The sequence below is a fragment of the Cuculus canorus genome, chromosome 28 (genome assembly GCF_017976375.1).
Source record: "Cuculus canorus isolate bCucCan1 chromosome 28, bCucCan1.pri, whole genome shotgun sequence".
In the NCBI taxonomy this organism is placed as follows: Eukaryota; Metazoa; Chordata; class Aves; order Cuculiformes; family Cuculidae; genus Cuculus; species Cuculus canorus.
This window is the reverse complement of record NC_071428.1, coordinates 1,862,995-1,887,487: the sequence shown is the minus strand read 5'-3', so window position 1 is coordinate 1,887,487 and position 24,493 is coordinate 1,862,995. Positions and strand designations below refer to the sequence as shown.

General features: G+C 57.6%; 1 protein-coding gene across 16 annotated transcripts; it reads right to left on the bottom strand.

Annotated features, from left to right (window-relative positions):
- Window positions 1–307: 307 nt before the first annotated feature.
- On the bottom strand, window positions 308–22,988 carry LOC104058755 (tropomyosin alpha-3 chain). Of its 16 annotated transcripts, none has more exons than XM_054050739.1 (13): window positions 22,108–22,988; window positions 21,672–22,007; window positions 21,251–21,376; window positions 12,767–12,900; window positions 11,869–11,986; window positions 11,573–11,643; window positions 10,716–10,791; window positions 9,612–9,674; window positions 9,401–9,470; window positions 7,635–7,713; window positions 5,746–5,809; window positions 2,023–2,145; window positions 308–1,471 (listed from the first exon to the last, which is right to left on the bottom strand). In XM_054050739.1, exons 1-12 carry the CDS (start codon window positions 22,225–22,227, stop codon window positions 2,068–2,070), a joined length of 1,335 nt encoding a protein of 444 aa, XP_053906714.1. In that variant the 5' UTR covers window positions 22,228–22,988; the 3' UTR covers window positions 308–1,471; window positions 2,023–2,067. The 16 variants fall into 16 exon arrangements, with proteins under 16 accessions (XP_053906714.1, XP_053906713.1, XP_009558615.2 ...); XM_054050738.1 differs by lacking the exon at window positions 10,716–10,791 and adding an exon at window positions 10,153–10,228 and having other exon boundaries at window positions 22,108–22,973; XM_054050740.1 differs by lacking the exons at window positions 308–1,471; window positions 2,023–2,145; window positions 10,716–10,791 and adding exons at window positions 2,152–2,977; window positions 10,153–10,228 and having other exon boundaries at window positions 22,108–22,972.
- Window positions 22,989–24,493: the final 1,505 nt, after the last annotated feature.

The window sequence follows — 24,493 nt, the reverse complement described above, 5'->3', positions numbered from 1 at the left end:
TCCTGCGAGGATGAGGAGGCCCTGGAACAGGTTGCCCAGAGCAGTGGTGGCTGCCCCATCCCTGGAGGGGTTCCAGGCCAGGTTGGATGGGGCTTGGAGCCCCTGAGCCAGGGGGTGGGACTGAATGGGACCCAAACCATCCCATGATTCTATAACTCAGCCCCACAGTCCTGCCCCAGCTCGGAGAAGAAGCAGGGAGCCCAGCCTTACCTTATCCCCGACCTCCACCCTTGCCCCAAGCCCTGAAGGAGCAGCTCGCCCCAGTAAAGCTCCATGCTGGCCCCCAGTAAAAGCTCCACAGAAGCATGGGGGGAATCGGGTTTTATTTCAAAAGACAGTAAGACAACTTTTCAATTTAGTATCAAAACACTCAACAGGGTTTCTTTTCTCCAGATTGGCCCCTAGAACTGCTACAACCAAGCAGCATGCTCGAGCACAAGCGACAGGTCACCAGCGTGGCGTCTCCACGCTCCTCACAACACCGAGACAGCAGCAATGCGCAGCGAGAGGGCTTGTGCCTCACGAAAACACAAGGAACAACCTGTCTGGGAGGGGAGGCCTCGGCTCCCTCCCGCAGGGAAGGCAAAAATACTTCTCCGAGGAAACAAAGTTGTTGAACTGAAGCTGTTAAGTGTAACCCAGCGATGAGCGATAAAGCTTGGTGCACCAGCACTTAGTGAAGGCAAATTCAACCCCTGTGTAGCAACGGGTTAGAGGGGCCACAGCTTCTCTAAGCCCACCAGCAAAGGAATTGGCCAACAGGGAAGGGGAGAAGGGAAACAACCCCAGGAAGGTTCAATTGTTAAGATAACAGGCTTGGCTTTAACAAAAAGAAGTCTCCTTTTTCCCCAAGTTGTTTCTCCACAACAACAGAGTTAACCTCAGAGCTGAGAAACTGAACTGCTCTTCTGGCAAACAGCTCCTGGAAAGGAAGTTTTCCCAACAGGCTTCCATGCCTAGCCCAGCTACTCCAATTCAGTGGCCCACAGCCAGGAACCATCACACCCTCCTTCCTCCCCTGCCCAAGCAGGGTGGCCCAGAGCCGATTAAAGAAAGTTAATACCGAATTTTAAAGCCAAGAGCTCTGAAGTGTAGCTCACCAGCCTCAGTTATTTGGAATGTTTACAATGGTTGCTACAAAAAACAGGTAGTTACAAAATGTGTACACCTCAAACGTGCTCCCCAAACATTATTGCATTGTTTGATTTCCCTTAATGACGCTGTTTGAAGCTCTGCCCAACCTGGTGGCCTTTAACCCTGAAGCAAAGGAGAAGGTTTGTGTTTGGTCAAATTGGCAATAGGACGTAAACTCTGGATCCCCAAGGGTTAGAGGCCAGCGGCACTGGGCTGGCCTGGCATCGCGTGGCAGAGGCGGTGGCAGGGAGCCCTTACATCTCGTTCAGGTCTAGCAGGGTCTGGTCCAGCATCCGTTGCGTGCAGAGATGCTCCTCTTTGGTGGATTTCAGTTTATCTGGCAGGAAGCAAGAAGCAAAGAGTTACAAGTCAGCGTCAAGACAACCCAGAATCCATCGACAATGAAAAGCTTGCACCAGCCCCTTCCCCGCGCGCCGCCACAGCGAGTCTTCGGACCGAGGTGCCTGGCCAGTTGCAGCTGGAAGCGCTGGAGTTACCTGGCTTGTGTGTAGCCCTTGCCTCTCGCGTTCCCAGTTGGGATGGACCTTTAGGCGGTGCTCTAGGCAGTGGTTTGCATGCAGGTGCCTCCAGCTTTCCCCAGAGCTTCAACACTCCAGACAGCAGAGCCCTGTGGCCCAGCAAAGCCACCCAAGAGCAACACAGAGGGAACACACACTTGGAACTCACTCGGAATTACAGTTGGTCGTGCCCCCCTCCTTCCCCCAGCACAGGACAGAGATGCCAAGCTGGTCCCCAGGAGCGTGACTACCCAGCAGCAGGGAGCAGGGGACCAAGGACAGCAGGGAAGAGGCGGTTTCCAGTGAAGGGCAGACAGGAAGCAGGAGCAAGGGTGCCGCAACTCTGCCCAGGACTACAGGCAGTTCTCACATGTTTCTTAAGCCAGGAGGAGAGCTCAGAGCAGCGTCTAGCGCTCTAGGTAGGCTTTACTCCGAAGCTGAGCCCGCCCATATCACTGAGGACCTCCACACGCCGGGGCACCGGACAGACAGGCTGCAGAAAGATGGCCTTTAGGTACAAGGTGTTCCCAACGCCGCTCCCCAACCTCCCCTGGGTCAGAAACCGCACACAGAGTGAGAACCAGCCTGCCTAGAGCACGGGAACTGTAGCCTTCCAAGATTCCCTGCAGGCACTCAAGACACAGCTTTGTGCTGTGGATCTTGGGCTTCACTTTCAAGGTGTCCGTGAGCCTCACCAGCGTGTTCCAGGGCTCTGCAGCTCCACTGGGAACAACCACTTCCCCCAGCCCTTCCAGGTTAGGACCCAACTACACAGGAAAGCACTACAGGTGTGCAGCGTCTCACAGACCACAAGGTCCATCCTTTATTGTTAGAAGCCATCATTCCATGCAGCAGGAAATCCTACAGTCGGTCAGCTAAGAGTAAATTAAGCCGTAGCATTGGACAGGCACCTAGCAGCCGTAAGCCTAATTCCAGCCCACCCGTCTCTCGGTGGGTACAGCCATTCCGGTTCCACGGGGGAGCCAGGCCGGACCCCCTGGACGAGTGAACAGGGCTGCCCAAAAACCAGCCAAGTCTGAGGGTTATTTCACCAAAAATTGAGGTTACCTTTATAAAAACCCCTCCAAACTTAAATAAATTAGAGGATAAATTCAAGTGCCCCATTAAACAGCAGTCATTGCATCAAGTTTGCAAGTCTGCCAGTGTTAAGAACGATGGGATTTCACTGTGGTGACGGCACTGGTGGTTGCAACAAGCTCGTTTAATGGCATTAGTGCCCCATTCTCAGTCACACAGATCATGCAGCGTTAACTTCAGCTCATTAGCGAGCAGGCGGTTTTTCTCAAGTTGGCTGTACAGGTGCTCTGCAGTGGCAGCAGGATTAGGGGAAAGAAGAGGAAGAGAGAAAAAGAGAGAAAGGGCAGGTTAGTAGAGTAGAGAATGAGCACGTCACATCAGCCGTCTCTGTCATGTGTGCCTCGGGACTGAGTCTGGGAGAAGAAAGCTCTGTCACTCCAGCTTGTGTTTCAGCTCAGAAAGATCACAGAGGAAAGCAGAAATGGAAGTGCTGCCAAGGGCTTGCGGAGGCAAAGAAAGGAAGAGGAACCCTTTGGAAAGAGGAGCCCACAGGCTGGGCTGTATCCAGGTAAGGAGAAACTTGGGATGCCTGTGGAGCACTGTGCAGGAGCAATCCTACCCCAGCTGAGCTGGGAGCACCTTCCAGAGTGAGCCACACCGCACAGAAGCGGGAGTGATGGGGGGTTAACAGTGGGACAGGGACACCAGAAGAACAGCATCTCCTGCCTGACCTGGAGGACACTGCTCCAAGGACATTGCTTTGTGCTGTGCTAACAACTCACCTAGACGGGACTGACAGCAGGACCCACTTCTATACGGGACAGAGGAAGCTCTCGAGCACAGGCTCCTGTTTCTGTCTGCCCCAGAACAGCTACAGGAGTGCGGCACAAAGTGCCACGGCACCCGACAGCCCTCACCTTCTTAACAGTCCTATCCTCACGGTCTCATAGGGCCGCACGTGTCCCCAGGGCTGGTGCCATGCACATGGGCTCGTCAGCAGTTTCAGGGAAAGGGACAACCAGTCTGTACTCGCCCAGGACAGGTCACCTCTCAGGGCTGGATGGCCACTTTCAGCCACAACCGGCCACTGCAAAGCGCCAACTCAGAACCTATATCTGCCTGCCAACACAGGCAAGGTCCTTCTGACCCAACAGCTCCAATTCCTGCATTTGGAGGAACTCCAGGCAATGACAAAACCCAATAGAAACATGGAATCGTTACAGTCGGAAAAGATCTCTCAGCTCAGCCAGTCCAACCTCACCGTGACAACCAAACCATGTCCCTAAGTGCCATGGCCACACGGCTTTTGAACCTCTGCTGGGATGGGGTTCCCCATATCCTCTCTAAACCTCCCTTGGCACAACTTGAGGCAGTTTCCTCTCGTCCCATCACTAGTTCCCTGTGAGAAGAGCCCAGCACCCACCTGGCTCCAACCTCCTTTCCAGGAGCTATGCAGAGCGATAACGTCTCCCCTCAACCTCCTTTTCTCCAGACTAGACAGCCCCAGGGCCCTCAGCTGCTCCCACAACCCCTGGGCTCCAGATTCTTCCCCAGCTCCGCTCCGTTCTCCAGACGCACTCCAGCCCCTCAAGGACTTTCCTGAAGTGAGGGGCCCAAAATTGAACCCAGGATTCAAGGTGTGGCCTCATCAGCACTGAGTGCAGGGGGACGATTCCATCCCTGCTCCTGCTGACCACCCCATGGCTAATGCAAGCCAGGATGCTAGTGGCCTTCCTGGCCACTTGGGCCACTACTGGCTGCAAGCTCCATCCAACCTGGCCTTGAACACCTCCAGGGATGGGGCAGCAACTGCTCTGGGCAACCTGGGCCAGGGCCTCCCCACCCTCACAGCAAAATATTTCTCCTTAAGATTTCATCTCAATCTCCCCTCTTTCAGCTCAAAATCGTTCCCCCCCCCAGTCCTCTTCCTGCACGCTCTGATCAAGAGCCTCTCTACAGCTTTCCTGGAGCCCCTTTCAGTCCTGGAAGCTGCTCTAAGGTCTCTCTGCAGCCTTCTCTTCTCCAGGCTGGACAACCCCAACTCTCCCACAGCCTGTCCTCATACGGGAGGTGCTCCAGCCCTTGGATCATCTCCGTGGCCTCCTCTGGACTCCCTCCAACAGCTCCCTGTCCTTCCTGTGCTAAGGACTCCAGAACTGAATGCAGGGCTCCAGGTGAGCTCTCACAAGGGTCAGTACGACCCTTCCAAGACCTCAGGAACAGCTTCTCACCATGGAATGCTTGCCCAGGGCTGCTTCTCCAGTGCTTGTCCCACTCCCTTCTCCACCCAGCCTGCAGGGCAGCCCTAGTGGCCATCCTCGCAACCCAGGCAACCCCAGGACCTCCAGATCAGCTCATTGGCATTTGCAGTTCCCCAGAGTCACCAGTCCAGCTCCCAGTAACCAGCCAGCACAAGCCCAGCAATCCAGTCGGACCAGAAGCCTCTCAACACCTCCTAGGGCAGAAGTTGCATCACCCACCCACCCATTTACCACCCAGCGTGGAGTTCCATCACGAGGAGCAGGGAAAGAGACTGCCACAGCCCAGCTTTTGATAACATCGCTTGCAACACCGCTGCACAACAGCAGAATCACTGGCTCCACGCAGAGCGAGGTTGTAATAAACCTGCAGCCAACAGGACCTCCCCGTGAGGAGAGAAGCCCTTCCAGAAAGGCATGGTGCCACCTCCCGCTGCCTAAAAGCTTGCAAACCCAACCCTGGGCTGGAAGCCTCCTTGTGACAGAAGCCCTGCCCATCCCACTGGATTCAGACCCCCGTCTCCAGCTGCAGGGTGGGTTCCTCGGGAGCTACGGGTTCTTGCTTTGTGCTTCCAGGGAACAGATTATCGCCCTATACTCCAGGAGAGTCAGCTCAACCATTCACCAGAGCTCTCCAAGCTTTGAAATTCCTTATGGGAATGCTCCCTGCTTCCCACCCAGACCCAGGAGAGAGGGGATGGCCCTTAGACACAGTGAGAAGAGTCTGGGGTGGTTCGGTGTGTTCAGACTATCCGTACTGCTGGTGCCATCCATGCGGAGAAGGGAGCGAGACAAACCTGCGGAAACCACGGGAGGTGTCCCATTTCTGCAAAATTCTGCTCCTGGAGGGCTCTCCGGGCACTGTGGCAGAAGAACCGATCCAGAAAGGAAAAAACTATTTGAGGAGCTGCCACGAGGCAGCGCATGCACTTACACAAGGCCGATTGGTGTTTGTGATACCACAGCACTCGGCAACAGAACAGCAGTGACCACATCAAGTGTTTGCAGCCCCACCACGTGCCGCAGTGCTTGGTGTAAAGCTCCGCGCTGTGCTCCCAGGAGGATCTCAGCACCCTGACAGGGAAGGGAGGACTCCACAAAACAGGGATTCCCTGGCTGGGAAGCCCACAGCCCCGCTGCAATGCATTCCCATTCCTGAACCAAGGGTCCGTGCATCCCGCCCCAGGCACAGGCAGCTCCGCACACCCAACCAGTCCTGTCCGACTGGAAACCAGCCAGCGCTCACTGGTATTTATTAGCTTTCACACCCTGCCAGTGACCTAGTGCCTATCAGGTGTGGTGAATTCCCACCGCAAGCAACCAATGCCGGTAAATGGTACTGAGCTGGCAGGCATGAGGAACATCTTCAGCCAGGCTGAAGCCAACACAGCCCAAGGGCTTCCCACTATAACCCCCAACCTCCCATTTGAACCTACAGAGCACGCTGTGTGCTGAGGCAGTGCCTGCAATTCACAGCCGTGAGCCAGGGAGACACAGAGGGAATAATCCGGTGCATTAAAGGAGTCTGTGTATTCCACCAACAGTGAGGAGGGTTTGAAGGCAGCACTGCAACGGTTACTCTAAAGCAGTGAGTGGCTGCGGCAAACCCGTTTCTGAAAGCACCAGCCACTCCATTCAATCCATACAGGAGCTGTTTTCCTTCAAAGTGACATCATGCTCAAGCGAGAGGAATACAAAAGGAGCTTTATAGCTCTACATGAGATATGCAGATGAGAACAACACACTCCCAGCTACCCCAGACATGGAAAGGGCAGCCCCTCCGAGCCTAGCAGTGTCTGGCACATCGGGTCTGACAAAGGGAGCTTTGTTTAGGAGCAAGTGCAGCAAAATTGGGAAGCGGCTGCTGCTGTGAAGCTTCAGCATCTTTTACAGCGCTCGTTCCAGGGATGCCCTGGGCACAGTAACTGGAAAAAGGTACTGGAATTCAGAGTGAGATGACGAGAGTATGAATGCAGGGGTGCAGATGCAGAACAAGCCACCAAGCAGAGAGACAAATCCAGGTGGAGTTTGGAATCGCAAAACTTATCTGTGTGAGACAGAAGGAGACACTAATTTTAAGAGAAGCTTAAGTGTTTGTGCACAGCAAACTGCTCACGGAGCTGTCGGAGGCGAGCGTTACAGCTCCTCTGGAGCGCCTGGGCCTGGCCTCTCCTTGTTAGTGGTAAGAGCTGTGCAGAGCAGCTGTTAGAATCCAACGCGATCCCGAACAAAAAGCCGAGTAGCGAAGGGGCAGAAACACACGGTTATCAGCTACTTCCACAGATCAGTTCATGATCCAGTCCATTGTTATGGCAGCTCCTAAGGAATCCACTGGAGCGCTATCCACAGCCTCTTCCAGGAGGAATCCTGAGGCCGTGACCCAGCGGCTCCAGCAGGCAACTACGCCACATGACCTTAGGAAGCCTTTCCCAGCAGGACTGGGAATTGCAGAGTTCAAGTGGGAATCCTTTCAGGCCAGTCCAGAGTTACACATGCAGATCACAAGGACCTAGAGTTAGGGAACGGCATGCAGCAGAGAAGCCTCCACAAGGCAAAGATCTGTAGAAGTAACCTTGAAATCACAGTGCCAGGGATTCTCCAACTATGGAAATCACAGCAAACCAAGCAAGCTCTGGCAGCCTAGTCTGCTGAAGCGAGAGGCGAACACCAGCCAGCTCATATTTACATGGAAGTCATGTCATTCAGGGCGTGGTCCAGCTCCTCACTAATTGCTTTGTACTTCAGTTTCTGGGCATAGAGCTCATCTAGAAGAGGTTTAGGAGGAGAACAAAAGGGAAACAATGAGGGAAGGCAGAGGAGTTCTTCCAACAGCCTGGGGCAGGGAAAGCACGATGGGATTCAGGAACAGAAGAAAATGAGATTAGATGTGGAGACATCACGACTGTGTTGGTTCCAAATGCCCAAGGACCATCTGACCAGCAAGGGCCTTCCAAGATTACAGGCCAGCTCAGAGGAGAGCAGAGCCAGAAACTCAAACCACATCGGCTTGCATGAACGAGCTGCCCAGATGGGACAGCAAGAACCGCTGGAAAGAGGAAGGGCAGGGAAGGGCAACTCCATCCACCTGGGGAGATTGCTGCATGAGGACAGAGCTGATTCACTCTCACCTTCTGTCTCAATACAAAAACCTGCTCGGGAGCAGTCAGTCATGGAACAGTGCTGGGTGCTGGAGAGAATTCCCGTTCTGTGGCACACAGTGAGGCAGGGTGAGGCCTCACCCATGTTCTCCATCAGATAATGGAGCGGTTGGGCAGCTCCCCCACCTTCAGGAGTGGAGGAGGCCCTGAAACTCCTGCTCCTGCACGGAGCTGGCACAGCCTGCTCCCGGCTCTGGCTGCCGAGGCTGCAGTACAGCTGGGAATGTTGTTAACGGCTTCACGGGGCCCAGAGAACTTTGTCAGTTGTCATAAACTAGGTCACTTCAGCAGCAAGGCTGGAGACCAGAGCCAACTCTCCATCAACATGTGTCAAAGGGAGCACGCAGGGACTTGGAGGAGTCTCTGCCGTTCCCATAAAAGCCTGCCCTGGATGATGAGGTGGCTCAGATTCCTGCTTGGCCGTGGTTCTGGAACAGCTCAGCTGACACTATTGCTATTTCTAGATTAAGAACCTCTCTAGGGACTCCACACTGGAGGATGTGGCTTTGTATCTCCAAGACTTGGCACTAAAGGACCACAAAGGCACACGCCATGAACAAGGAGGAGGCCTGGAGAAGTTCTGCTTTACCAGCACCACTCCAGCCTCAGCAGAATCCGGCCACAGGCGCAGATTTAAAGGAGTGAGTTGGAACCTTCTCCTTCCATGGCTTGGGGAAAGGTAGGATTCTGCTGACTCTAGGAGTGCTCCTGTAATACTGGGCACCCAGTAACAGGAGGAAGAATGGAACCCAGCACTGGCCAACAGGGATGGAGCTTCAGGCAATTTAATCCTGAACGAGAACGACCACTGGGGAGCCTGAGTCCTCACAGGGCCTATTTCAAGACTCACTGACCCCCGATTAATGCTACCTGTGGCAGACAGCCATATGCATGAGATTCTGCTCACAGGAATGTGATTGTAACCAATTCCTGCTGAGATCAGTCAGTTTTTTTCCTATACCACTCCTTAAACTGGGTGAAGCTGGAGTATAGGAATCCAATTACATTCCTGAGGACATCACAACCAAGACACAGCATCTGCGCTGGCTGTCATTGTCAGATATGGCAAGGTGTTTGGATCAAGAGCTTGAGACCTTCCCGGTATAGTCAGGGAACAGTTTGCTGCCATGACTCTGGAGCCTAGAGTCACCAAGCCTCACCATGAGGCCGTTAGGTCATGCTCCAAGTATTGAGGAGCAGAGCCGTGTCTCCACTCCAGCTATCTGGGAGATAGCCTTCCTCAGCTCCCCACTCCTCACGTCGTATTCTTTGGCTTTCTTTCCCCAGAATGTACCTTCCAAATCATCAATGGTCTTCTCCAGCTTGGCCACAGACCGCTCGGCGAATTCAGCACGGGTCTCCGCCTGCCAGACAGAAGCGAGACAGTCAGCACAACAGCTCCAGGATACAAAGGATTACAGAAGCATCAGCCTGGTGACACAGAGTCTTCCACTCTCCCAGTATCTCCCCAGTCAAGCTGAGGCCATCCCAACACGGCCACTCACCTCTTTGAGTTTATCAGTCAGGATCTTGATCTCCTCTTCATATTTATCCTCTTTTTGGGAGTACTGTGGAAAAGGAGAGGAGTCAGCAACCAGCAGCCACAGGGATCTCCCACTCCAGAGAACCCACAGCTCCCGACGGAGGTGAACTCCTCACTGCAGCACACATGTCCACAGAAACTTCCAACTGGGAGTCATTCACATCCCTGCCCTCATCCAACAGAACTGGGTCAGGCAGCAAATCCCACACCATGCATGGAACACAGACTTGGGCGCAGAAAAATTCTCCTCCCAGCAGCATCAACCCTTTGGCTGATGGAGTCTGTCCTGGGCAGGGAAGTGCAGCCAGAATTCCCACACTCCTGGCTTCAACATCTCCATCAGTCCTGCATGAAACCCATTAGCTCTCCCGGGAGAGCAATCACTGCTCTCCCTGCTTGCTTAGGGCTGTAGTTGCATCATTTCCATCCCAGTGGGTGCTCCGCTGTCACACCCCCTCCTAGCAACACCGAAGTGTTTCTGGCCCTTGGAGAAGCAGCCCTACCTTCTCAGCCTGAGCCTCAAGAGACTTGAGATTGTTGGTGACATTCTTCAGCTCTTCCTCCAGCTCGGAACATTTACTGCAAGGTTTCGTAAAGGAAGGGGAGAGAAAAAAAGGAAAAGAAGAAATGGGAGAGAAAGACAGGAAAGACAAAGAGTGAGTCCATGGGCAGGGAAGACCGGGAAGTTCTTTAGGAGGTGGTCTGGGATCAGGCTGGATGGGACCCTGCTTTGAGGCACTTGTGTGAAACACAAGTTCCCTTCCCGCCTCCGAGTTCATGTTTTAAGTTTTCCGCCAGCACACGTGCAGGGCATGGAGCTGAGCAGTTGAGAAGTGGACACAGATTTCTGCCAGACCTGGCGTCTTCATGTAGAAACTGCACGTTTCGTTTGCTGTCAGGAAGGAAGCTGTTCCAACGGACAGACCACCTCAGCAGGGAATACGTATGGGCAGAGAGGACAGAACATTCCAGGAGAGAGAAAGGTGCAGTTAAGCAGAGGGAAGGAGCGCAGCAAGAAGACCACAAGAGTTCTGGTTTAATAGTTTGAGGAGGGAAGGGTTAGTACCTTTTCTTCAGCAACAGCCAGACACTTCAAGTTCTGGTCCATCACTCGCATCTGATCCCGCAGCTTCCGGCAACGCCTGTTAGTGACGGTCACACGACGGCACAAGCCAGGTAGGGGCAAGGGTCAAAGGGAGCACCAAGAACACAACACCACCAAAGGAAAGGGGCAGGGAAAAACACAAAGAAGTCATGGTCACGACATGCAAGTCCAGGCAGGAAGCAGAGCACGGCTGCTGCCAACACACCAGCTTTGTTAGACAAGGCTCAGAGCACAGAAGGGTCCTGAGCAGCTCCTCCAGGGCCAGCTCAAACATCCAGACATGTGAAAGGAGCCCAGACACCACAGTCTGCAGGTCTCCTCCGAGCAGAGGGAAGGCCAGCTCGCTGCTCAGCAGTGCATGGGTTGGTAGTGCTTGTTGCAAATACTGGATGAGGCCACAGAGATGCTTCAGATGCAGTTCAGCCCTCAGACAGCCCACGTGCCACTCCGGCTCCTGGCCCAGAATGCCTCTGCTGCCTCAGGACAAGCACTGTGCACTCCCGTGCCCCTTAACAACGTGTAAGGATGCAGTGCCCACACGTATAAAGTAGCACTGGTGAATCCCGAGTGGAGAAGAATTCCCTGGCTCCCCACCTGGGAGTCCCTCCATGTAAAGGGGCAGAGCATCTCCACCCCAAGGCAAACTCCGCATCCTCACTGGCCCTAATGCTGTTCCAAGCAGGAGAGTGCTTCCAGCTCATTCATCGGAGGATCTCAGCCCACCCTGTGTTTCAGGCCTTGTGTAACAAGGTTAGGAATGCTGTGTTAGTTCCATGCAGAGGTGGATGTGCCAGTTAAAGCGAGCAGATTTTACTCACGACTCTGCAAGCTCAGCTCTCTCCTCAGTACGCTCCAGATCACCTTCTATGATCACCAGTTTCCGAGCAACCTGGAAGGAAGAATCAGAAATAAGAGGAAGATGATGTAGGCTGTGAAGGGAACGTCTGCAGGAGCCACTGGAGCTGCCAGAGTTTCTTGGCTGCGGAGAACACTGATGCAGCTCTGTCGAGAGCCAGGCTCCTTCCCAGGTTTGCTGAGGAAAGCCCTGCCAGCAGGAAGAGGAGCTGCCTCTCCTGGCCAGGGTCAGCTCTGCTGCAGCATTCAAGGCCCTCACCTCCTCATACTTCCTGTCCGCCTCCTCGGCAATGTGCTTGGCTTCCTTGAGCTGGATCTCCTGCAGTTCCATCTTCTCCTCATCCTTTAGAGCTCTGTTCTCAATGACTTTCATGCCTCTGCCCAAAAGAAAGCACAGGGAGGGAAGAAGCATAAAACAATTCTGTATGAGCCAGCAGTGTAATGATTTTCAGAGCTTTAGGAGTGCTCCCCCAGGACCACGCTGCTTCCTGAGGAGCCACGACACCTCCAAATGCAGAGAGAAGGCAGAGACTGCTGGGTCAGTGTGAACACAGCAGCCTCGATCCCTCAGAATTAACTGTTCCTTGGAGCGTTCCTCCAGCACCTCATTGGGCCCACAGACCACAGGAAATGTGATGCTGCCGAGAGGAACATGCCAGGCTGTCTTAGGGACTCCACACGGCTGAGCCAAGCACGTTCCAGGCCGGAATGCAGGAAGAACCAAGTCCATCTTTATGGCAGGACCTCAGCTGGGTCAGGCTGCTCTCTACAGTGGGTGAAGCCCCTCAGCCAGCTGGAAGCGGACCACTCCCCTCTGGACCCCACCACCAGCTCAGGGGACGCCTGCCAGCAGGGAAAGGCAGCAGGAAGAGAGGCTTCCCCACCTTTATCAGTTAACAGTCTTCCAGAACCCACATATTCCTTCTCCCTTGGAGGTGAGGATATGTGGTACAACACAGCTCCTTAGCCTCAGGTTCTCAGATATTCCCTCAAGGCCAACGGCATTGTTTGTGCGGCTTCACAGAAGCAGGTACCAACTCCCACAGCCAGCCTTGATGTGGTAGTTACTTCCCACCCTCCAGGAAGCCCAAGAGGCTGATGGCACAGGGCCTTCAGCCAGGAACGCATCTGAGGTAGTGAGAGCAGCCCTTGCTCACCTTTCGCTTTCATCTGCAGCCTTCTCTGCCTCTTCCAGCTTCTGCAGGGCTGTGGCGAGGCGCTCCTGGGCTCGGTCCAGCTCCTCCTCTACCAGCTGGATGCGGCGGTTCAGAGATGCCACCTCTGCCTCAGCCTAGAGGAGGAGACAAGGGTGCTCGGTCAGGTTCTGCTGAGCAGGTGCTGAGCAGCTAAGCTCTGCCCACAGGCCAGCAGCACAGGGGAAGCCAAAACAAAGCCAGGGCACTCCGTTCACTTCCTTCCAGAGGCCACACGCGTGTTAAGCTTCGCAGTGTTTCACACACACGTGCTTGTCATCCTGCTGGCTTCTCCCTGGCGGCTCAAGCTGAAGGGACATTTGAAGCCATGAACGCTAAGGAGATGACTTACACAAACAGATTGTCCCTGCAGCTGCTGTCACCCTGCCAGACCATCAATCTCAGCGGATTTACCCACCACACAGCTCCTTGACAGCCACCATTTAGCACAGAGTCAGTTTACTCCTCTGATCTGCACATCAGCATTGCTTAAAACAAGCCCTCTCCTCAGCAACGTGAGAAAGATTATCAGCTCCGGGTTCAGCGCTCGGCCAAGGCACTGGCAGTCCGGGCGTCCGAGCTGGGGCAGCAGAGGTGCTCAGCAAATTGCTGCAGCACCTGCAGCCCCAGAGAGCCAGCTGTGCCCTCAGCTTCCTTCCTCCCAGCGATTCTGCCATCATGGAATCATTAAGGTTGGAAAAGCTCTCCAAATTCATCCAGACCAAATGTCAGCCCAACCCCACTGTGCTGACCAAACCACGTCCCAAAGCGCCACAGCCATACAGTTTTTGAACCTCTCCAGGGATGGGGATTCCACCATTGCCCTGCTCAGCCTCTACCAGGGCTTCACCACTCTCTCAGTAAAGGAATTTTTCCCAGTATCCAATCTCAGCCTCCCTTGGAGCAACTTGAGGCCGTTTCCTCTCATCTTATTACTTACTCCTTGGAAGCAGAGCCCAGCACCTACCTCACCACAACCTCCTTTCCAGGAGCTGCAGAGAGCAATGAGGTCTCCCCTCAGCCTCCTTTTCTCCAGGCTAAACAACCCCAGGTCCCTCAGCTTCTCCCACAATCCCAGGGCTCCAGACTCTTCCCCAGCTCTGGTCCCTTCTCTGGACATGCTCCAGCCCATCAAGGTCCTTTGTGGAGTGAGAGGCCCAGAACTGAACCCAGGATTCGAGGTGCAGCCTCACCTGAGTAACCAACATAACCCTGAGAAAGAGCAAAGGCCTCATTTGACTGGGACAAGCTGAGGATGCTTCCCCAGTCGCCTCCGCTTCGTGACCCACACCAGGAACCGGTGACAATCCCGAGATCTCACAGGTGCCACAGAGGCACAACTACAACAGAGACCAAGGCTTCAATGGAGCAGCAAAGCTCAGGGGTCACCACCACCTCAGCCACGCTGGTTACAGCGGCTCTGCTCACATCCCAGCCTGTGCCAGCCCCAGCTGGAGCCTATGGGGAAGACAGGATGCTGGGGACACCAGCACCAGACCTGAGCCACCCCAGGGGAGCCCAGCACTCCACTCCCAGCAGGATTACTGAGCTGGAATAAAGATGGACAGGGCTGCAACCATTTCAGGGCTGCAGGGACCTTCTACGGAGCCCCACACACACGGAACATCCCAGTGCCTCGTAACGAAACAGTCTGCAAGGACACACTGCTCCGGATCATTCCCAAGGAGGGAGGAGCGGAGCCATGAAAGGAGCCAGTGTTAGAGCAAGGCCCGATACAAATCCCGCTCAGTTCCCGGGAGAGGCTGTCCAAGCTCTTCCCGACAGCCAGCAGCGAGGCGCGAGGCACCTCCCTGCACGGTTCCTCATCAGGTTGTGGGAGCAGAAGCAAAAGGGAAGCTGCCATGCCAGCACTCCCTGCTCTCCACTGGGGAAACTCACACCGCTTTGGTGATCCACAAGGGCAGCCGCCCCCGAGCCAGCCCCGCGGGCACGTTCCTCCAGAGGAGGAGGAAGTGGGTTGCACAAAGAGGAACAGACTGAGACATTAAACAGAACCGGGAAGGAGTCACTTGGCACACACACACATTGTTTGCCTGTTAGACATGGTGAGCTATTGAGGTGGAGAGCTGTCTCCTTCTCCCTGAGGATGGAGCCTCCATTTCACAGAATCATGGAATGGTTTGGGTTGGAAGAGACCTCAAAGCCCATCCGGCCCCACCCCCTGCCATGGGCAGGGACACCTCCCACTGGATCAGGGGCTCCAAGCCCCATCCAACCTGGCCTGGAACCCCTCCAGGGATGGGGCAGCCACCACTGCTCTGGGCAGCCTGGGCCAGGGCCTCCCTGCCCTCACAGCAAAATATTTCTCCCTAAGATCTCATCCCAATCTCCCCTCTTCCAGCTTCAAACTGTTCCCCTCATCCTATCCCTGCACTCCCTGATCCCTAGAGCCTCTCTCCAGCTTTCCCGGAGCTCCTTTCAGTACTGGAAGCTGCTCTAAGGTCTCCCAACAGCCGTCTCTTCTCTATGCTGGACAAGCTCAACTCTCTCAGCCTGTGCTCATACAGGAGATGCTCCGGCCTTGCATCATCTCCGGGGCCTCCTCTGGCTTCTCTCCAACAGCTCCATGTCCTTCCTGTGCTGAGGACTCCAGAACTGAACATGGGGCTCCAGGTGGGGTCTCACCAGAGCTGAGCAGAGGGGCAGAATCCCCTCCCTCCCTGCTGGTCCCACTGCTCTGGGTGCAGCCCAGGATATTTCCTGCCCCCGACTCGCAGTGCTCAGTCCCCATTTCCTGCGAGGAGCCCCTAATCTGCCCAAAACCACCCCTGCTCTTACAGAACAGCCTCCCTCCCTCCTGAGAAGGGCCCTTACGCCTCCCTTTTTGCTCCTCCTCACAGGATACGGCTGAAACTGCCAGGCTTCCCAGGAGTGCAGGGGTGACAGCACATTCCCATTACTCTGTGCTTCCTTCCGGAAAGCAGCCTGGAGTCAGGGAACTACCAGGAGCCCCTGCAAAGCCAAGAGCAGAGCTTGTCTCGGCCTTTGGGCTCACCACCCCTTCCTCAAGCCACACAGATCCCACACGGATGTTCCCCAGGAGCCAAGGGCCGATACCAGACATGGATGCACTGGGAGCACTGGTTCTCTCCCTGCAGCGAGATTCTCTCCAGCAAGCTGGCAGAAACACACATGTTCCCATGACAACACCGCTATGGCAAGAGAATTCCTTATGTGGCTGCAAGCGAAGAGCCTGGCTGAGGTCTAGGAGCAGCCTCGCAGCGGGAGAAGCTGCTGCCATTGGCCTCGGGAGTGGGACCTGATCCATCCCACAGCCACAGGACCTGGGAGGTGGGCTGGAAAAGCTTCCACTCCACGTTTCAAACACAATTGGCAGACAGCAGTGCTAGGATGCGAGCAGTCACCCTGTTCCATGTCACGGGCTATGGTCCCTGCCCTGTTCTGTGTCCCTTCCCGGCCAGCCCGAGCCCATCCCTGCCTGTTCCACACGCTCCCCCTGGGATGCGGGCAGGACACGGAGTTGTCCCAGCATCTTGAGTGAGGTCACTCCATCCACCGAAGCCGCTTCACCTTTCTGCTCCAAACGTGAGGCCAAGGCAAATGGCTGCCTACCCCCCCTCCTCCTCCTCTCTGGTAGCTGCGCAGATCCCAACCCAGACTGGGGCACCACTACGCGGGGAGGGGGCGCGGGGTGTTGGGGGGATGGACATGACCCCGAGCTGGAGAGGAGCACCAGGTGGCCAGGAGGACCCTGACCCAGGGAGCACTGGGTCCTCCGGCCCTTCGGGACACTGATAATCATGATGGAAATCTCCGCATTGCCTCCCCCAGCTCCCTATGGATCTCGGGCAGGGGCCTGGGGATCCCAGCGGGAGCCGCTGTGGGATGCAGAGCATTGGCCCGGCGAGGAGCGACTCCCTGTCCCGGCAGAGAGTGATCGCCGTGAGCCAGGGCGGCACAAGAATGGGGAGAACCGGGCAGAGACCCTGCAGCCCCGGGACCCCCCGTACTAACAGAGGCACAATCGGTGTGAACCGGGGCTGTGCAGGAACGGAGAGAACCGGGCAGAGACCCAGCAGAGACCCGCACCCCCGCTACCGGCAGGGCTCGATCGCTGCAAGCTGGGACCACAGAGGAACCAGGACCCCGCAGACCCGGCTCCCCCAGACCTCCGGTACCGGAAAGGTGCAGTCGTCGTAAGCCAGGGCCACGCTGGGCCAGGACCCCGCAGCCCTGCCTGCCCCGCTTCTCCCCCAACTACTCCCTGACCTCCGGTACCGGCTGGATGTGGTCGTTGAGATCCAGGTCCACACAGGAACTCGGACCCCGTAACCCTCGGACTGCCAGACCCCCGGTACCGGCAGCGCGCGATCTCTGCGAGCCGGGGCCACGGGGGAACGGGGACCCCGGCACCCTGTAGCCCTCGGTACCGGAAAGGTGCGATGGCTGCGAACGGGAACCCCGCAGCTCCACCCACTCGGGCTTCCCTCAACCCGCGGCACCGTCAGGGCTCGATCGCTGGGAACGGAGACCCCGCAGGAACCGGGACTCCAGGACCCCGCAGCCCTCGGCACCGGCTGGGCGCGACCGCTGCGAGCCAGGACCCCACAGCCCCGCCTGCCGTGGCTCCTCTCGATCCCCCGGTACCGGCAGGGCTCGATCGCTGCGAGCCGGGCCCCCGCAGTCCCTGTCCCCCCCGGTGCCGGTACCTGCTCGCGGTTGCGCCGCTCGGCCTCCACCTCGCGCTGCAGACGATCCGCCCGCTCCTCAGCATCGTCTGCCTGTTGCTGCAGCACCTGGATCTTACGCTTCACCGCCTCGATCGTGGTGGCCCCCGCCATCCTCCCGCTCCCGCACCCGCCGCTGCCGCTCCCTTCCCGCTCCGGCCCCGCCCTGAGACACCGGAAGCGCCGCGCCCGACAGACGTAAAGTGACGTCACTTCCGCACGCGCCCCGCCCACGTGGTGGTGGAGACGGAGGGGAGGGCAGTGAAAGCAGAGGGTGGTTGAGGCTCGATGGGAGCTTTAGGCCTGTGTGGTTCCACCTCCTCCCAGTGGGTCAGACTGCCGCAGGCACATCTCAGCTGGCCTTGGGCACCTCTAGGGGTGGGGCAGCCACCACTTCCCCGTGCCAGTGCCTCCCCACTCATTTCGAAGAGTTTCTCCGTTATGTCAAGCCTAATGCTGCCTCTTTCCAGTTCATCCCCGTTCCCTCTCATTCTATCCCCACAAGCCTTTGTGAACAGCCCTTCCCCAGCTTTCTTGTAGCCTCTTCAGATACTGGAAGCTGCTTTAAGTTCTCCTGGTAGCCTTCTTCAGGCTGAACAACCCCAACTCTTTCAGCCTGGCCTCGTATGGAAGGTGCCCCAGCCCTCGGATCATCTTCGTAGCCTCCCTTGAACCCGTTCCAACAGCTCCATCTCCTTCTTATACTGAGGATTCCAGAACTGGACACAATCCTCCAGGACAAGGGAGGAACAGAGGGGCAGAATCCCCTCCCTCGACCTGCTGGCCGCGCTTCCTCTGAAATGGATCCCATGGGGGTCACTGGGTCCTGTCGCATGGGAGGACATTGGGATCTGCCCCTTGTGGGGACATCAGGTTCCATGGGAGGACACAGGGATTTGGCCCATGTGGAGGCATTGGGATCTACCCTGTGTAGGGACACTGGGATCTGCCCTTTGTGGGGACATCGAGATCTGCTCCATGTTGGGGACGCTGGGTCCTATGTGAGGACACAGGGATTTGACCCATGTGGAGACACCGGGTCCTGTGTGGGGACGTCAGGATTTGCCCTTTATGGGGACACTGGGTCCAGTGTGGGGACATCAGGTGCATGTGGGGACACTGGAATCTGCCCCACGGGGACATGAGGACACTGGGCCCTGCCTCATGGTATGTGGGGACACCGAGATCTGCCCCACGGGGCTGTGGGGTCACCAGATTCTGTCCCGTGGGGCTGTGGGGATGCCAGGTCCTGCCCCATGGGTATGGGGACACCGAATTCTGTGTAGGGACGTCAGACCCTGCCCCATGGGAGAGTGGGGTCACCAGGCCCTGCTCCATGGGGATGGGATGAGGCCCTGGATGCCATGGCAGATCCAGCTCCTTTTCTTCCTCCCCAGGGATGAGGCTGAGCGCTGCTGCTGGGCTCCCGCTCTGCTGGCATGAGCCGAATCCCACCCTGTGCCGAATCCCACCCAGAGCCAAATCCACCCTGTGCCAAATCCCACTATGTGACAGATTCCACCCTGTGCCAAATCTCACCCAGTACCAAATCCACCCTGTGACATCCCACCACGTGACAAATTCCACCCTGTGCTAATTCCCATCAAGTGCCAAATCCCGCCCTGTGCCAAATCCACCTTGTGCCAAATCCTACCCTGTGCCAAATCCCATCCTGTGCCCCGTTCTGCCCTTGCGCACAATCTCACCGTTCCTCATTGTCCCCAGCGCTGGTCAGAGCCAAGCGCGCCACCGGGAGCATTGTTCTGCTGTGCCACGAGTGTGACGGTGATGCCCACGCTCCGCACCAATCCTGCTCAGCAGCGCTTGGGGCACGCTGGTAAATGGGAACAGGGCTCCCAGCTGCCAACCCTACTCCGCCACCTACAAATCTTGGCACCGGGGAGATGCAGGTCCTAGGAATGAGTTAGCTGGGATTGGAAGTGTTGGGATGCGCTTGGCTGGCTGGATGCACTCAACACAAGCCTTGGATTTGAGCCACAAGCGAAGATGCTGATCCTGGAGGTGGCTCTGTGCATCCAGTGCTGTGGGGTGCAAAAACTCTCCTCCTGCCCCTCTGCTTCCCAGAGCCGGAGTGAAACCGGGAGAACCTCAGGAGTTGGGTAAGGAGGGCTCTAAAGGGACAGGAGAGGATGGAGAAGACTGGAAGTGAGTGGGGATGAGGTGGGACAGTAGGGAGAGTGTGGGAATGGCAGCAGAGAGGGAAGGGAGGGCAGGGTGTGAGAGAGAGAAAGAGCTCCCTGAGACTCTGCGATTTCCAGCACATTCCAAGCTCTGATGCCGCTGCCACGCTCAGCTGGAGACGGAGGCTGGGATTGAAGCTGCGGGGCTGTGAAATTCCCAGGACTCAAGGAGGAACTGGGAGTTCCCGATGCCACCCGGGTCCCCGTTCGCAGTGCCGCCCTGGATCCAGATCAGAGCCAGGATGTGCTGGCAAAAGCCTGGCTCTTCCTGATGGCCCAGCATCCATGGGCGATGTGGGATGGGAAGGCTCCAGTGTCCAGGACGGACATCAGAGCTTGGCCCGGTGAGGGAAAGGAGCCAGGAGAAAGCAGGAGGGAATGGCAGCATCGCGGAGCCATGGTGGCCCCATGGGTGCCAGCTCCTCCGGCCACTGGCAGGATGAGTGGGCCCAGGTGCCAGCTGGGAGAACAGCCAGATGGGAAACCCAACACCGTGTGCGTCGTTGTTTTCCGGGAAGCCAACAACAGCCAGGCTGTGCCGGCGCTGTGCCAACATCCCGCTGCCAGGACCCTGTCCTCCGCTGGAGCTCAGCTCCTCCAGCAGCAGTGAGGCCCCGGAGTATCTCAGGGCCATGAATGAAACCCCTGGCCTGCATTCCAAGGGCTGCTGGTGCCCTGATTCGGAGATCTCAGCTGTTCCGTTCCCATTCCCGGGCTGCCTGGGTTATCCTTGCCCAGGAAGAGGCTGGGAGCAGCCCCCACTGGTGTCCCTGTCCCCCCTGTGTGGCCACGTCTGTCTTTCCTGGAGTCCTTCTCTGCTCCTGGACACCCCATGCCTTGAGTTGGGGATCCTGGCTGCTCCATCCCTGTTCCCAGGATGTCCTCGCCCAGGAAGGAGCTGGGACCAGCATCCTTGTGTCCCCTGCATGGCCTTGGGTGGCCGTGTCTGTCCTTCCCGGGGTCCCCCTCTGCTCTCAGATACTCTGTGCCCTGAGTCAGGGATTCTGGCTGCTCCAGCCCCATTCCCAGGATGTCCTGGCCCAGGAAGGAGCTGGGACCAGCACCCACCAGCGTTCCTCTGTCCCCTACATGGACATGTCCATCTGTCCCTCTCTGCTCCCAGACACACCATGCCCTGATTTGGGAATCCTGCTTTGTCCCCAGGCTGCCTGGGATGTCCTCACCAGGGAAAGTGTTCTTCTGTCCCCTCTGTGTCTGGGGGGAGGACGCATGTCCATCCATCCCGGAGTCCCTCTCTGCTCCTGGACACCCTGGACTCCAAGCTGAGGGTCCCAGGTGCTCTGTCCCTACACCCCTACTGCCCAGGAAAGAGCTGGGACCAGCATCTGTGTCCTTTGTGTGGCCACGGCTGGACGTGTCCATCTGTCCCGGGGTCCCTCTGCTCCCAGACAGCTTTCCCAGGAGCTCAGTGGGCCCTTTCCTCCATCCCAAGGCTGCAGGAAGGGCAGCATTCCCACCAGGAATTCTCTGAGGGGAGGGCATGCACTCTGTCGTCCCCCCCCCAACCCCGTACGTACGTCGGCCGCCTTCTTCTCTGCCAGCTCCAGCTTCTCCTGCGCGTCCTTCAGCGCCTCTGAGTATTTGTCCAGCTCATCCTCCGTCCCCTTCAGCTTCTTCTGCATCGCCGCCAGCTCATCCTCCAGCTGCAACGGCAGCAGCTGTCACCCCACAGCATCCCTCCTGCCCCATAGCATCCCTCTTGCCCCATCCCCAGCTCAGCTCTGCCCCACAGCGTCCATCCCTGCCCCACACAACCCCAGCTGGCAGAGGCTGAGCCCCGGGCAGCCCTCAGGATGCCCCATGGAGCTGTGGGGCAGTGGCCTCTCCCACGCCCTTGTCTCCCTTCTCAGACTTGGTAGCCGGCTCAGCATGGTCCAGTCTGGGTATCAGGACCCCCCCGGGCACGTCCCCGGGTTGGGGGCTCTGCACCCACCCTACCTGCTTGCTCCGCTCCTCCGCCTGCTTCTGCTCAGCCTCCGCCTGCTCTGCCCGGTCCAGGGCATTCTCCTTGTCCAGCTTCAGCATCTGCATCTTCTTCTTGATGGCCTCCATCCTTGGTGGGACGTGGATGCGGGCGGTGGGATGAGCAGGATGGGCAGAGCGGCTGTGCCACCCCACACCCGCTGTCCCCTTTATCTCCCACTGCCACCGCAGGGGCTTCGCCTTTCTTGGCCCGCGCCGCCTCCCCACCTTCCCAAAAAGTCTCTTCTCAGGATCCATTGTCTGTGCCAGGGGGTCCAGTGGCTGCATCCATATTTGGGCTCTTGGGGACAGCTGGAATGGTTATAAAAAGCAGTGGTGGGTGCGCAGACTGGGGGTCTGGCATTGTCTCTGCCACCCACACCCCCTCCTGGAATGGACATTGTGCTCCCACCTGGCATTCCCACACCGGGCAGGCATCGTGATGGGTCCGTGTGTCTCCAGCAGTGATGCTGCCCCACTTTACACCCCACTGGGGCTCGGAATGTTTCGGTGGCCCCCGGGCTGGCATCATCCCTGTGCCCGTGGGCGGCCGAGCTCAGCCAGGCTATTTTAGGAGCAGGAGCTTAGCAGCCACTCTGAATACAGAGTGTCCGGCTCCAACAGGGAGCAGCGCAGGGGAGCAAAGCCCCATACCCAAGATGAGCCGTCCGGGAGCACGCGGAGCCCCACTCCCGGCTCCGGCTGTGCTGGTGCTTGGTACCCAGGTGGAAGATGCTGGTGGCAGACAGAGGAGCAAACTCCCAGGAGCAGGGAGGAATTGGCAGGGGAAGGGGGTGGCTCTTCTGATGCAGCTGGAGATCAACAGCCTCCTTGGTCCCACCAGCTGGGTTTGGATATCCCCCAGGGATTCCCACTGTTCCCATCCCAGGGCAGGATCCACAAATAACCCTGAGACAAGTTTTGGGTTGGGGATGCAGGGATCGTCACACAGGGTGACCGATCCCGATCCCGATGCCCACGTAGGGCCCCGAGTGTCTCTGTGCCCTGGGATCCATAAATAACCCCACATCCCAGCAGAGCCGGTGGTGGGCACAGGGCCACGCGCCTTTGTGCTGTGCTCATCCAGGCACAGGGACAGGTGCTGAGCGCTGACCCCACCACCATCCCAAACCTCCCTGGGATGGCAGCTCCCGGCTCCCCCTCTCCAGCCCTGCAAAGACGGGAACGCGGAGTGGGCAGAAAGGGGTTGTCACAGGAAGAAGGGGCGCAGAAAGGGGCAGGAAGGACCCCCCCTGTCCCCGGGAAGGCACAGGAAGGGTCTTGCCAGGTTGGTGCTGAGCATCCCTGGCGCTGTAAGAATATGTTTGATATTTAGTTGGGTTTCCAATCAAACAACCGAATATCAAACATATCAGACAGAGGCAGGCGGCGCGGTCGGACCAGGCTCGGCTCCCTGTGAGAGAAGGTGAAGAGAGGCTGAGCGCAGCAGCGGGGAAAGCCCAGCGTGGTTCACCCAGGCAGGATCTGTCCCAGGGCACTACGTAGGCAGAAGCCTGGCCTCGGCGTCCAAAGACGGTGTTGGGATGCTCTGGGGTTTGGTACCCGAGCAGGAAGCGTCCTGAAAGAGGGATGAAACCAAAGCAGGGCAGTGCGGGCACAGCCTCCTGGCACGGCACAGCACCATGTGGTGCAGCGTGGCGTAGAGTGGCATGGCACAGCACGCCATGGCACAGCACGGCACGACGTGACACAGAGTGTCATGGATTGGCACGGCACGGCACGGCGTGGACTGGCATGGCACGGTGCGACGTGGCATGGCACAGCGTGGCACGGCAAGCAGCGGTGCCCACGCGTCCCTGCGCGCCCGGGGCCAAGGGGACCGCGGTCTGTCCCATCCTTACCTGCCCAGCGCGGGGGTCTCCTCGCTGCTCCAGCTCAGGGGCCGTCGGCCACCTTTATAGCTGCGCTCAGATGCACCCGGCGGCAGCCCTGACCCGCACACGTGGCCGTGTTCCCATCGATTCCCCCATCCGTGTCCCCTGCCCCCTCGCAGCTCTCCGCCACCGTGTGCTCTGGTCGATGCGGGTCGATGGTCCCTCACGCCTGCTCTACCCCAGGCCATGCTCCTCATCATTAACGGGGCGTCAATACCGGGGAGCAGCCACATCCCGCAGGCTCTGGGGCGGGGGGCCACGGTGACCCTGGCCAAGGACAAGCACGGCGGGCACTGGGAAGGGCTGTGCCCCTGTGCCCTCCTCTGCTGTCCCGTCCCCCTGCTTTGGAGGGGACCCCTATCCCCAGGAGCGTCCCCTCCATGTGGGGACCGGAGAAGGTAACTCCCTGTCGCCTGCACCAGTGTTGGGATGCTCTGGGATGTGGTGACCAGACAGAAGGCGTCCTTCAGCGGGGATCAAGCCAGAGCAGGACAGTGCAGGCACGGCCTCTTGGCGTGGCGTGGCACAGCATGGCACAGCAGAGCATGGCATGGCAGAGCATGGCACAGCTTGGCATGGCATGGCACAGCATAGCATGGCATGGCAGAGCATGGCACAGCATGGCATGGCACGGCATAGCATGACATGGCAGAGCATGGCAGAGCATGGCATGGCACAGCATGGCATGGCATGGCACAGCATGGCACAGCATAGCATGGCACAGCAGAGCATAGCATGGCATGGCATGGCAGAGCATGGCACAGCATAGCATGGCACAGCATAGTATGGCACGGCATAGCATGGCATGGCGCAGCATAGCATGACATGGCAGAGCATGGCACAGCATAGCATGGCATAGCATGGCATGGCAGAGCTTGGCATGGCAGAGCATGGCACAGCGTA

Bases quoted from the DNA above. Each gene is read 5' to 3' on its own strand.
- LOC104058755 (XM_054050739.1), bottom strand. From the start codon at position 22,227: ATGATGCCAGCCCGGGGGCCACCGAAACATTCCGAGCCCCAGTGGGGT. The intron at 7,714-9,400 runs GTACATTCTGGG...AACCTCTTCTAG, and splicing joins GACCATTGATGATTTGGAAG to ATGAGCTCTATGCCCAGAAA. The intron at 2,146-5,745 runs GTTTGTCTCGCT...ATCTTTCTGCAG, and splicing joins ACCTCCCGTGGTTTCCGCAG to CCTGTCTGTCCGGTGCCCCG.